At 35.2% G+C, this 13,820-nt stretch overlaps 1 protein-coding gene across 1 annotated transcript; it reads right to left on the bottom strand.

Annotated features, from left to right (window-relative positions):
• Positions 1-437: 437 nt before the first annotated feature.
• On the bottom strand, positions 438-8,597 carry LOC123530342 (snaclec salmorin subunit A-like). The gene is made up of 5 exons (XM_053523861.1): positions 8,419-8,597; positions 4,208-4,296; positions 3,949-4,039; positions 1,612-1,840; positions 438-603 (listed from the first exon to the last, which is right to left on the bottom strand). The coding sequence occupies exons 1-5, from the start codon at positions 8,474-8,476 to the stop codon at positions 438-440; spliced, it is 633 nt and encodes a 210-aa protein (XP_053379836.1). The 5' UTR covers positions 8,477-8,597.
• Positions 8,598-13,820: the final 5,223 nt, after the last annotated feature.

The following is a 13,820-nucleotide window of genomic DNA, read 5'->3' on the forward strand; positions in this document are numbered from 1 at the left end:
CGGAGTATTGATATAATTGATGTATCATTTTCATTAACATGTTTTCAGTGCTTTAGTACTAAAATTCAAATGCACACAACAAAGACACTCATAATAATCGACAAAAAAATTGTTATTACATCGGTTCCCTATTGCATTTAGTGACGAAACACAGGCAACTCTGATCTATTTTATTACAATTGCACCTTTCCTTTATTTTGATCGAAAGTATATGGAAACATCGATAACTGATACAAATACAGATAAGATGAAAAAATTTAAACACTCATTTACGTTTTAACTTAGTTTCCTCTATTGAAGGCAATATCACTTTTTTCATTCTGAATCTGCACGGGAAAAGCTATTAGGCATTGATCTGAGAACTTGCGTCTATGAGTAGCTACAAAATATTAAAGTATCGCACGATAGCTGTAAAAACTGTTTTGAAAATAAATACGTTATTTCCTATACCAACCGAAAGGATCATAAAATAAATCTTCCTCTTTCTCAATTTCCACAACGCGGTTTTTCGGATTATTCGTGACGTCAGGTACACTGCCTTCTTCAGAGTGATCTTTGAATCTCTGCATACTGGAGGACTGAATGGTGTCTATTGATACAGACCTGAAACAGATTTACATTTTGACATTGCATGAACGTAATGTTTATGATTCTAGTAAGATGTCAGTACCAGAATTATTAAACATAAAATATATAATTCAGATTCGCGCTATGATTCTATTGTATTATTTATTAAATGCGCAAACGTCCAGCTTAGTCTATACTGGCATATTCATTGTTTGGTTTACGGCGGAAAGTCAATTCTGGATAATGGATATATAACTGATAGATGAATATTATATTTTTTTTAAACAGTTGAATGCCTGAAGTATTGGGCATATTAGGAGGTATAATTATGGAGTACTTTCTATAATTATCGGTAAGACACAAGGTAAACTCAATATAAATGCGTAAAGTAGGATTGGGGAATAACACGAAGAACAAAGGAAAGAACGGTAAAGGTACAAATGTTGGTAACCCTGTGATCCATACAGTCCCGTCGAAGCTCTTGTTTTAAGTAAAAGTGTAGAAAATAATTTTCAAAGTTGAATATTGGCGATGGATGGATTTATAGGCAGCGTCAAGATTTGCTTTCCGTTCAATAACTTTAGGTTGGGATGGGATATTGAAATGAAACTTGGCATGAAGGTAGCTTATAGTGAGACCACGGTGGAGGTTGAATTTGAGGTAAGTTGATTTTTTTCCTGGAATCGTCATCCGTTCAAGAAATTTAGTTTGGGTTGAGGTATTGAAATAAAACTTGGCCTATAGGTAGCTTATAGTAAGACCAAGGTTAGGGTCATGCTGCTTTGTTTATACATGTTTCAATGTTTGTTTGTTAAATCGCTTTGTTTATCCTTCTTTGCATGCAATGCGTTACTTTATTTATGCTCCTTTGTATGCAGTTATGGACTTTCATTGTACTCATCCTGCATAACATTTATAGTAAAACCTGCTTACATCATCCTTTAACTAAGTTACAGAATAGCTAAAATGTTTGAAAACCCTGATTTTCTTGGAATTTCCTTGGCTCTTATGTTTTAATAATTTACATGTATTTGTTGATCTTACCCTGATGTATAACAGACAAAGTTCATCTTTTTGCCGCAATGCTCTGGTAACCAACGGTAGTCCTGATCCATGTATACACAGTTGTGAACTGCATGTTCAACTTCAGTTGATTCTAGTGCTAGATGCAAGTTTTCGAATACTAAGGTATGATGATCTCGCATTCTTTTCCAGTCCTTTGGGTTTAAGAGGTCGTTGAAGTCTAACCAGAACTTTCCTGGAAAAATCTTTCCTACAACAAATTCGAAGCGGTATTATTAGCTCGACTTTTCGAAGAGAAAGTAGAGCTATTGCACTCGCCCCTGTGTCGGCGTCGGCGTCGGCGTCAGCGTTGGCGTCGCCGTTGGTTAAAGTTTTGATAAAGTCAAATATCTCTGTAACTATCAAAGCTATTGATCTGAAACTTAAAATAGTTATTTACTATCAAAGTCTACACCAGGAGAAACAATCCCCAAAACTCGGATTTATTTTTTTAAGAATTATGCCCCTTTTTAAAGGAAATTCCTATAGTTTTTTTATGCGCATCTTTCTGTGCAACCGACACTTTCTATGGGAAACTGAAGTGAAGTCAACATTTGTTGAAACATGTGACAGACAATCTGAAATATGAGGAATCTTGAACGAAATAACATTTTTGATAAGTTTAATAAGTAATCAAATGTTGATAATGGTTTATGTTGTATTGACAAGTATCATGCCTGACAGGTATCTTGCCATTTTTATGGTTGTGTTTTCTCATCGCATTTTAGTACAAAGACAGTGTTGTTCATATAATGTAAGACAATTGACTTAGTACTGATAAGACAATATCACCTTTCAGATTATTTAGTATTCAATTATAGAAAGAATTAAGAATTTTTAAAACCTTTTTTAACTTCTAGCAGATATACATGTAATCAATTTGGTCAGGTTCGCGCTATTTTTCGTCCGAACAGGTGTTGTATTCAAGCGGTCTTAACATAAAATTTAGCCTGGTGACCCATACATTTTTAGCCATTTTTATTCTCAGAATACAATTATTTATACACAAGAAAAACAGGAAAAAATTCTATGAAACAGTTTTTTTCAAAATTTAAAAACAATTATTCTTCACTGTGAATATTTTTCATTGAAAAAAGTGAATATGAAACAATATTTTTTTTTCATTTGTACCCATTATTGTAAGGATATAGTATTACAAATAAGACTGTGATATCAAATAAGTATATAATAAAATCTGTAAATAGAATAAACCTTATTGTGCTGTCTTGATGTATATTTTGGTTGGTATTTATAAAAAAGCAGAAAATTATGAAAATGTTGAAAACTCGCTGGCAGTTTCAGCAACAGTGGGTGTGTTCAAAACAATTTTTCACAAAAACAAGCCTGGTGACCCATTGTTTTTATTTGTTCATTGTTTTCAGCACAAATTTTCCTATCATATATGTGAATTTGAAAAAATTCTATGAAAGGAAAAGAACTATAGGAATTCTCTTTAACTTAGAATTTTTGGTTAAAGTTTTTGATAAAGTCAAATATCTCTGTTACTATCAAAGCTATTGACTTGAAACTTCAAATACTTATTTACCATCAAAGTCTTTACCAGGAGAAACAATCCCCGTTACTCTGTTTGAATTTTGACAGAATTATGCCCCTTTTTAACTTAGATTTAAAAAAATATTTTTTTTTGATAAGGTCAAATATCTCTGTTACTATCAAAGCTTTTGACTTGAAACTCAAAATAGTTATTTACAATAAAAGTCTACACCAGGAGACTCAATTCCCATAACTCTGATTTGAATTTTGACAGAATTATGCCCCTTTTTAACTTAGAATTTTTGGTTGAAGTTTTTGATAAAGTCAAATATCTCTGTTACTATCAAAGTTTTTGACTTGAAACTTAAAATACTTATTAACCATCAAAGTCTCTACCAGGAGAAACAATTCCCATAACTCATATTTGAATTTTGACAGAATTATGCCCCCTTTAAACTTAGAATATTTTGTTAAAAATCAAATATCTCTGTTACTATTAAAGCTTTTGACTTGAAACTCAAAATAGTTGTTTTCTATCAAAGTCTACACCAGGAGGCACAATTCCCATAACTGATATTTGAATTTTGACAGAGTTATGTCCCCTTTTAACTTCGAATTTGTTTTACTGGCAAAGCTTTAATTCAGAGTCAAGCACTGAGAAAAGTCGAGCGTCTGTCTTACGGACAGCTCTTGTTTATAAATGGCGTCATGTAAGTACATTTCTACATTCCTTTCAGATCTGGCAAGCATAGAACAGGTGGTAATATCAGAGAAAAAAATAAACGTTTACAGAAATTAAAATTATGTATTATAGTTGTATCATACCGCTGAATTGACTAACAGCTATTTCTGTGACACGCTGTGTTGCAGATGACTCTATAGAAAGCAGGTCTCCGCCTAATACTTTACAGTAGTTCTGCAAAGAAACTGTCTTACTTATACATGTACATAGAAAGAACGGCTTGAATATCTGTATAAGTTATGGACGCTTAAATAGTTTACAAAATTTTACTGTGTATAAACAATATTTGAAGCAGAATAGATTTTCACTATGAACATTTCAAAACGAGAATAATAAGTAAACCCTAGCATCAATCCAGGATACATTGAGACCAACAGCAAGGTAACATCCACCAGACTGCCAGCTGTATCCGACAGGACAACATCTGGCACCTATAAATATAGAAAACGTGTACTAGGAAAAATAAAAAATAACGGCAAAAAATAAAGAAAATTAACAAAAAACAAAAGAAAACAAAACAAAACAAAAGAAAAGAAAACGAACTAGAAACGGAAACATGTCGCCAAACTCGATAAGATAACAGAAACAAGAAATTCAATTTAATTTTCTTTACTTGGCGCCATATAACCTATACTGTGTTGGTGCGCCGACCCAAATAAATAAATAAATAGACTGCAAAGTATAATTTGGGGTCTCATTTTTTAGCTGATATTGCAGTTTGTGTGTTTGACTGAAATTATTTTTCTTGCACCAAACATGACCCCCACTTTTCTTTTGATTTTTAGTTAGCACTGACAATATTCTTCAAGAAAATGTAGGTTACAGACATTTAAAATGGGTCCTAGTGTGTGTTGCGGTCATTGGAATTACGTCAATTTTATATAGAATAAAGAACAATTATTTAATGTGTTATTAATAGGGCATGTTATAAAACAAGCTGACAACCGATTTTAGAAGACACTTATTCTTTTGTATAGGAACTTGCTACAAGTACGCGCACATTTTAACGAATTGACATATCAACCTCAATAATTTTACTTTGTAACAGCCATCATTTGAAGACTACCTGGTTTGTTTTCCTTTTGAAAAAAAAATTGTTTGTTATCATGTTACATTTCACAGTTTGAACCTCACAATTCTTACGTGAAAGCGTCAAATGTCATAGTGGCGCATTGGAAAAGAATCACGCGAGCGCAATATAGGCAAACATTTGGTATGTACATAATAATCCTTGAAAACGAATTACACTCGAAATAGTATATCTAAAACAGTGATTTGCTCTTGAACATAATCATTCTTTGTCGTTTAGATGTGTATCATAACATCACTCGGGATGTGCCATCGTGATAAAAGTCCTTTGCATTTGAACTCTAAAACAGTGACTTTATTCAACGACAAATCACTGTTTGGGATATATTATTTCTTAACCTGTTACTATTATACAGACAGATACAGTAGCGTTTCTATTCCTTTTGCAGATATATAAATATTTTATGAGTCTTTGCCATATCTTTGTTTCAGGTCAATGTGAAACTTCGTATTTATCTGAGAGGTAATGCATATTCTTTCCTGAAATCGGTTCAAAGTTTGGGGAGAGGGTAGAGTGGTGAGTGGGTATAAATACGGCTAGTCTCGTTGTTCCTAGTGGATTACTTTTCAATTGACATTGATTTTGAATCAAAAATATATTTGGCAACCTGCCGTTCCTGGGCGTGCCCCACTGCGTTGTGTTTCCTGCTTGTCTGTTTATTTGCTTTGTGCATGCGTGCGTGTGTGTGTGTGTGTGTGTGTGTGTGTGTGTGCGTGTGTGTGTGTGCGTGTGTGTGTGTGCGTGTGTGTGTGTGTGTGTGTGTTTTGCACATCCGTGTTTGTGCTGCTGTGGTTTGTGGTGTAGAGAAACTGCGTTATTGGAGCGTAAAATTTCCTGTTGAATATTCATCCTTGCTTCTTCCACATCCCCTAACACCCCATCCCCTTTCTCTACCCTTATCTATTTAATTATTTTGCATAATATTTACAATTAAGATGTACTTCTTGTTTTATTTTTGAATCAGTCCGTCTACTTTATTTTTCCATTACAGTTTCTTTTTGTTGTGGGCCTACTTCACGATGCATGGCACTCTGGCTGTGTTTGGGGTACTCTGTGTGTTGTGGGCCTACTTCACGATGCATGGCACTCTGGCTGTGTTTGGGATACTCTGTGTGTTGAGGGCCTACTTCACGATGCATGGCACTCTGGCTGTGATTGGGATACTCTGTGTGTTGAGGGCCTACTTCACGATGCATGGCACTCTGGCTGTGATTGGGATACTCTGTGTGTTGCGGGCCTACTTCACGATGCATGGCACTCTGGCTGTGTTTGGGATACTCTGTGTGTTGCGGGCCTACTTCACGATGCATGGCACTCTGGCTGTGTTTGGGATACTCTGTGTGTTGCGGGCCTACTTCACGATGCATGGCACTCTGGCTGTGATTGGGATACTCTGTGTGTTGCGGGCCTACTTCACGATGCATGTCACTCTGGCTGTGTTTGGGGGTACTCTGTGTGTTGCGGGCCTACTTCACGATGCATGTCACTCTGGCTGTGTTTGGGGGTACTCTGTGTGTTGCGGGCCTACTTCACGATGCATGGCACTCTGGCTGTGATTGGGATACTCTGTGTGTTGAGGGCCTACTTCACGATGCATGGCACTCTGGCTGTGATTGGGATACTCTGTGTGTTGAGAGCCTACTTCACGATGCATGGCACTCTGGCTGTGATTGGGATACTCTGTGTGTTGAGGGCCTACTTCACGATGCATGGCACTCTGGCTGTGATTGGGGTACTCTGTGTGTTGCGGGCCTACTTCACGATGCATGGCACTCTGGCTGTGTTTGGGGTACTCTGTGTGTTGAGGGCCTACTTCACGATGCATGGCACTCTGGCTGTGTTTGGGGTGCTCTGTGTTTCCAGAAAATCTGGACATCTGTATGTACTCAAATTTATTCGTCACGTTAAATAAAGTTGAGTAAATGGGATGCAAAATACTGTTGAAACATTCTGTTAAAATCAGGCAAGGCAATATTGGATATAAACACATCCATTTATGGCAAATATTTCATTTTTTACAACTTGTATGCAAATGAATTGATATACATGTATCATTACATCTGATCTAATATGGTAGTGTCTATTGTAATACCCGAAACATGATTTTCTTTGTCCGATGTGCACTTTGAGTTCGTGTTGTAATTCATGTAAAAACAGAATCTATAGCATGTATTTACAAAAATGAAATTTTAATGAATGTAAAAGTCGATTATAAACTCGTTGACCACAATTTCTTCGAAGTACTGTTTAGTGCATTTTATCAAAATCGTTATCGACTTTTATTCATATCAAAAATAGACTACATCATTCAAAACTTTTTTGGCGAAGTGTTGTTACGCTAATTAATATTTAGTTATTTCGGACCAGTGGAGTCATTGAATGTATACCAGGGCAGACAGAGATATAGGAAACCTCGTGTGACATCAACACGTCAACGTTTTCAATCACGTCATCGTCACGTACGGAAGCGTTACGGAATGTAGGGTTAACGCACGTGTTTTCGTGTAATAACATCTGCAGAATCCCGAGGGATTGGTTGGTGCACAAGCCTGTAGTGCGAGTGCACCAACATAGCCCCGTGGGATTCTGCAGATGTTATGTTACGAAAGAAACATATATCTATAATAAACAGTCTTAAAAGGCTTTTCTATTTTTAGCCCTAGCATCCGTTAGTGCCATCATTTGAACAAATCTGAAAAAGGAAAATACAAAAATGTCTGATGAATATCAATCTAGTAATTCATCTGTAGATGCTGTGTATTTTTTCTCTATTAATGCCTAAGTGCAATCAAGTGGAACCATTTAAACCAAGTTCAAAACAAAATCGACTTAAGGATGATTCTGATCAATTTTAGTGAACATCAATTAAGAGGTTCTTGAGAAAAAGTCATTTAAGTCTTTTTCTATTTTAGCTCTTGTGGCCATAAAGTGCAGTTTTCGCGGAGCAATTTGAATAAACTCGAGACAGGTCCATCTGTAAACCGAATTTGATGAATCCAGTGGCTCATGAAAAAAGTCTTAAAAGCTTTTCTATTTTTAGCATTTGCGGCCTCTAAATTCATTCAAGTGGAACCATTCAAATAAAATTGAAAGAGACCCATGTCATGTTGCTACAGACAAAGTTTAGTGAAATTCTGACCAGTAGTTAAAAAGAGAAGATGCTTAAGTAAAATGTTGACGCCGACGAACGGGGACGGAAGGCAATGGTTGACGGACACAGTGTGAACACAACAACTCACCTGAGCAAAATGCTGAGGTGAGCTCAAAGTAGAATAAACATTGAAATATACAATACAAGAAGTGAATCACATTCTTAAAACTTTTCTTTCCATTAATCTACAACATGATTGAAATTTTCTTTATTTCTTATAATCAGTGTCATATACTATAGATAGTAAGATCTGACACTGATGCAGTCACAATTTTATTATGTTAAAGGAGTAAAGAAAAGATAAATACACACCAAATGTTATGAAATATCCGAAAGCGATGCATTTAAACAGCACACATTTTAACGACATGTTTCTTTTAGTTTCAACGCTTTATATTCGTTGAAGGAAGTTGTCAGTAAACTTCGACTTGTTTAATTTTTGTCTCTAAAATAAAATGTAATGATAAACTAAAAAAAAACCCCTATCCCCTTTAATTTAATATCCGTCTTGATTTTATTAATACGGCAACTTGATAGAAGTTTTCGTAGATTAAACACATAAAATGAATCAATTTGGCATTCTTTAATCTTAGTATTGAGGAAGAAACGGGAAAATGCCAGCATTTCTAAATGGAGGTATAACTTATCATACTGGTTCAAGAATAATAAGAGATAAAGTCTGTTTTCTTTTGAATTTCAAAATTGTGTTTGAGTTACGGAAGCACACTATTAACATTTAGATTTGATATAGTTAGGTCTATAGATATCAGATGACATTGCTTTATTGTTGTGCAACATAATTAAATACCTTTGTCGTGAGCTCAAACAGAAGACCCTTACGCTAAGGCAATGTTTAAAAAGTAATAAATTTAAACATCATTTGCCGGAAGTTGTAAAAATCTACATTGGCAAAGAACATGGATGATTTATCATTTAAGCAATAGTTTGAACATCTGATTTTGCCTTTGCAACTACTTAATACAGGTACGTGTTACACAGGAAAATTGCGTCACGCTTCAGTCAGAAAGACGTTTTTCTGCCGACGTCTTCTTTCAACAACATTTCGTATACCATTTACTTAAATTAAAACAGTTCTGTTGCTGATGGTCATAAATGGTAAAATGATACTAGCTACAAATGATTGTGCAGAAATGGGAACCATGAAAGGACAGAGAACAAGAAACAGGTTATAAACTGCAGTTATCTGCCCCTCGTTACTCAACTAAAGGAAGAAGAAATCCCTCGTTCCGTGATATAGATATGATTGCAAGTAGACATCCTGAGCTGCTAAAAGTGACTAAATTTTATAGCACCGGTATTGATGAAGAACAAGACGCCCAAATGAGCCTAATGGAGAAACCATCTGACTTTGCTACTAACTAGATTTTGTTGAAAATCCTTTAAGCTGTTCATTAAAACAAACGTTATGTAAAGACGTTTTCTATATTAACCTCAGAAAAAATCATTTAAAGGTATTTCTCTTTTATCTCATAAGTCCTTATTATGATGTTACAGACCAAGTTTGATGAAGATTTATCACGCCGTTCATGAGAAGAAGTCATTTAAAGGTATTTCTGTTTTAAACTCTAGTGGCCCCTAAAAGGGACCAAGTGCCAACAATCGAACAAACAGGGTAAAGGACATTATAGTGATGCTTCAGACATGATTTCATGAAGGCCCATCCAGGAGCTAATGAGAAGAATTAGTGAAAGGTTTTCCTATTTTTGACTCTAGCAGCTCCTTAAAGGTGTCGAGTGTCTCCAAATGAACAATTTTGTTAAACGACCTTATAATAATGCTACAAATCAAGTTTGATGAAGATCCATAAAGCGGTTCATGAGAAGTCATTTAAAGGCATTTCTTGGTTTAACTCTAGTAGCCCCTTAAAGGCACCAAGCGCCCCTTCCGCAACTAAACAGGTTGGGGAGGACCTTATAATAATGCTACAGACTAAGTTTGATGAAAATCCAATGAGCGGTTCAAGAAAAGTAGTCATGAAAAAGTACCCTATCAGACCCTAAAAGGGGCCAATTGCCCCAACTTGAACAAGATTGGGAGAAGACCTATGATGCTATGGGCCAAGTGTGATATAGATCCATCAAGCCGTTCACGAGACGAAGTTTCTCAAAGTACTTGTTTTTAGATCTAGTGGTCTCTAAAAAGGCGAAGTAACCTCAATTGAACAAATTTGAGAAAATACATTACAATGATCGTCTAGACTGGATTAGATGAAAAAGTGAAAGTCGTCTATATGTATTTCTACTTTTAACTCTAGCAGCTCCAAAAAGGGGCAAAGTGCCTCAACTGATGTTGGTGAAGGAGCTTATAGGTGCTACAAATCAAATTTGACGAAGATCCACCAAGTGGTTCATGAGATTGAGTCATTTAAATGCATTTCTAATTTTACCTCTGGTAGCCCCTTCAAAGGGCCAGTCATCCCCATTTGAACAAAACTAGGAGAAAGCCTTATAATGGTTCTACAAACAACATTTGAGGAAGATCTATCCAACAATCATGAGAATAAGTTGATAAAGGTATTTCTAACTTAAGCTCTAGCGGCCGCTAAAAGAAGCAAAACGCCATCATATGTATTAAACTTGGAGAGGACCTTATAACAATGCCACAGACAAGTTTGATGAAGATCCATTCAGTGGTTCCTGAAAAGAAGTATTTTAAAGGTTTTTCTATTTTTAGCTCTAGTGGCCCCTTAAAAGAGACCAGATGCCCCAATTTGAACAACATTGCGGGAGGACCTTATAATGGTGCTGCATACCAAGTTTGATGAAGTAGTTTTTGAAATGTATTTAAGAAATAATAAGTTCCCAAACGTGGTTTATCGTAGAATAACCCGAGTTTTGAGTTCTTATGCGTAAGAATATATCACGAAGGCCGTAGGCCTGAGTGATATATTGTTTCGCATAACCGTAGGCCTGAGTGATATATTGTTTCGCATAAGAACGAAAATCTCGGGTTATTCTACGATAAATCACACTTGGGAACTTATTATTTCGATTCTAACACGACATACTAGTTTCAACAGTGTTAGAAAAACTTGTAACTACTTTTTACGACCGTGCTACGCACCTGGATCGGATGACGACAAATTTCAAAGTGATAGCCACTGTCCAAAACGTTTGCAGAGACCTCATTTTACCATTAATTTTAATAAAAGAAACATCAAACTAATCTACCTAAATTTCTTCCACAATATACAATGTAAGAGTGAGGGCAAATTAGAGACCTTTCACCACGTGTAACTCAATATTTTTAAAGATGTGTAACTCTACCTCTTCTGTTTAAGTAGTAAATTCACTTTGAACACCAACAAATTGCTTATAGGATTCATCTTTTTCCATTTTTATACAAGAAATCAATAATAAGTCTTGAAAGAAGTAAAAACTTACTAGAAAAAAAGGAAAATAAGGAGAAAAAAAATTTGGTCCCAGTAGGGCTTGAACCTACGCCCCTGTAAGAACTGCAGTAAAAGTAGGCTTATGGAAGGAATTGAATAATCTTCAAAAAGGAGGTTCTCTATTAGTGATCTAATACCTTAAGGAAAAATGTTGACGCAAGACGCAGGACGAAAACCCCTGTTAAATTTGACCGCTGCGGTCACCACCACCACCCCTTCCTTCACTCCTCTGACTTTGATAAATGAAAAAAAATATATTAAAACGATCGAAAGATGATAATTTTAATCTATTTGTAAACAAAATGAATTATTTGCCATTTTGGAAATGAGTGAACGATAATTAGAGCTCGGGGACTGTGTCCGCGTTTATCAATTTAAACATAGGGGACTTTGTAGGTATGGGTTGGGTGGGGGTGTACACCAGATGAGATGTATCTGTAACCATGTTGAAATGCTTTACTTTTGGAGGTTTTAATATCCGTGTGAACGGAAGTGAAATGTCTATTACAACTACTCTTGAAAAAAATGTTTCATTTTTAATTCGACTTTTAGCTTATTGCGGCACGTTGTTACTCATTTCAGATCATGTTATGAAATGTCCATAAAAACCTAAGCTTTAAATTGATGTTTAATATCATATTTGCATTTCTCTTGTACCTAAGTTTGTCCAAAAGAAAGTCAATATGGATAATGAAATATTGCCTATTCCTTATTATTAGCTTTTGATATACGCCTTACAGTCAAAGATTCTCATTTTTGAGCAAAGTAGTCGTAGACACGCAAAGGATCACAATTCCCCCACCCCCTGCATTGGTAACTTATTATAATATTATTATAATAAGTTTATTATTAAATTGATTGAAACGTGCACATGCGCAATTTTTTTCTTTTGTTACTAAGGAATGGACCAAGTGTAAATTCGTCTGCAATCATAGTCATAGTTGTAACCACTGAAAACTCCTTGTTTTTCGTCACTCTGAAATACAATGTAGCTCACTCGTATTCTCATATTAATGAGAGAATGACTGCATAAAAGTTATTTTCAATCAAGATACAGATAATACGATAAACAAGATGAGTACAGAAACAGTGTTTATTTTATCACTATACTACACAATGAATACAATTAGAAGATGACTTTGATATGTCACTAGAAATATTTGATTCACAAGGAAACCTGTATATCATCATTCCTGTTTGATCTTAATTCTGATCAATTTATGTCGCAGTTACTATGATTTCATAATAGGTCGAATATTAAGTGATTAAAGGCTTAATTTACAACTTTCGTGCTTACATGCCGTAATTATCCTGATGCATAGCAGATAAATACAGTCACCATATACCCCTATTACAAACAGCAGTAAAACTATTTGATCTAGGTATTTGAAAAGGATCTATGTACTTGATATCCTTGGCCTCAAAAGATTGACCTAGTAAAATAAAATAATGGGATTTCCTTTCCCATATATGGAAGTATACACATAGGCTGGTCATTTTAACATTTGGGGTCAACTAATTCCAACATCCACTTTCTGGTGTGGAATAAGTTATAGGTAAGGAAATAAAACACAGGAAACAAGAAATATCTTTAAAAATGATGGTCGGCGAATTGTAATAAGGAAAGAAGTTTATGAATTTTTCGTCTAACATTCATCTTTCATCTAACATTTTTCAAATTGCAAAACTAAACACCGCACATTAACAATTTAAATGGTTCTCTTTTAACTTTTCGCAAAGGTTTCGTAAGGTTGCAATTTTGTTACGTTTATCCTTAGACGAATAATTACAGCAGTAGTTTGATGAAGATTCATGAAGCGGTTCATGAGAAGAGGTCATTAAACGTGTTTAGATCTTTAGCTAAATTGGTCCCTATCCCCATTTGTAACAAAATAGCAGGAGACCTTACGATATTGTTACACATCGAGTTTGATAAAAATCCATTACATTTTAGTGGTTAATGCGAAGAAAGGCATATCTACTTTTAGCTATAGTGGTCCCTAATAGGGCCCAAGTTCCTATATAAATAAATTTGGAAGAGGACCTTATAATGATGCTCCAGACCAAGTATGACAAAGATCCACCAAGCTGTTCATGAGACGCTGTATAAAGGCATTTCTAGTTTTAGCTCTAGCAGCCCCTAAAAGGGGTCAAATGTCCCAGCTGAACAAAGTTGGCTGCGGGCCTAATAAAGATGCTACAAATCAAGTTTGATTAGAATACATGAGAAAAATCAATTAAAGGATTTTTTTTATTTATTATTTTTATTTATTTCTAAAATAGGCCAACTGATCCCGCTTTA

Source organism: Mercenaria mercenaria, chromosome 1 (genome assembly GCF_021730395.1).
Source record: "Mercenaria mercenaria strain notata chromosome 1, MADL_Memer_1, whole genome shotgun sequence".
Taxonomy (NCBI): Eukaryota; Metazoa; Mollusca; class Bivalvia; order Venerida; family Veneridae; genus Mercenaria; species Mercenaria mercenaria.

What these genes read in the sequence shown, in the direction of transcription:
- LOC123530342 (XM_053523861.1), bottom strand. Translation starts at nt 8,476, where the DNA reads ATGTCGTTAAAATGTGTGCTGTTTAAATGCATCGCTTTCGGATATTTC. An exon ending in TATCCTGGATTGATGCTAGG is followed by an intron (nt 4,040 to 4,207) that starts GTTTACTTATTA and finishes GTTTCTTTGCAG; the next exon opens with AACTACTGTAAAGTATTAGG. An exon ending in AGCTGTTAGTCAATTCAGCG is followed by an intron (nt 1,841 to 3,948) that starts GTATGATACAAC and finishes AATTTGTTGTAG; the next exon opens with GAAAGATTTTTCCAGGAAAG.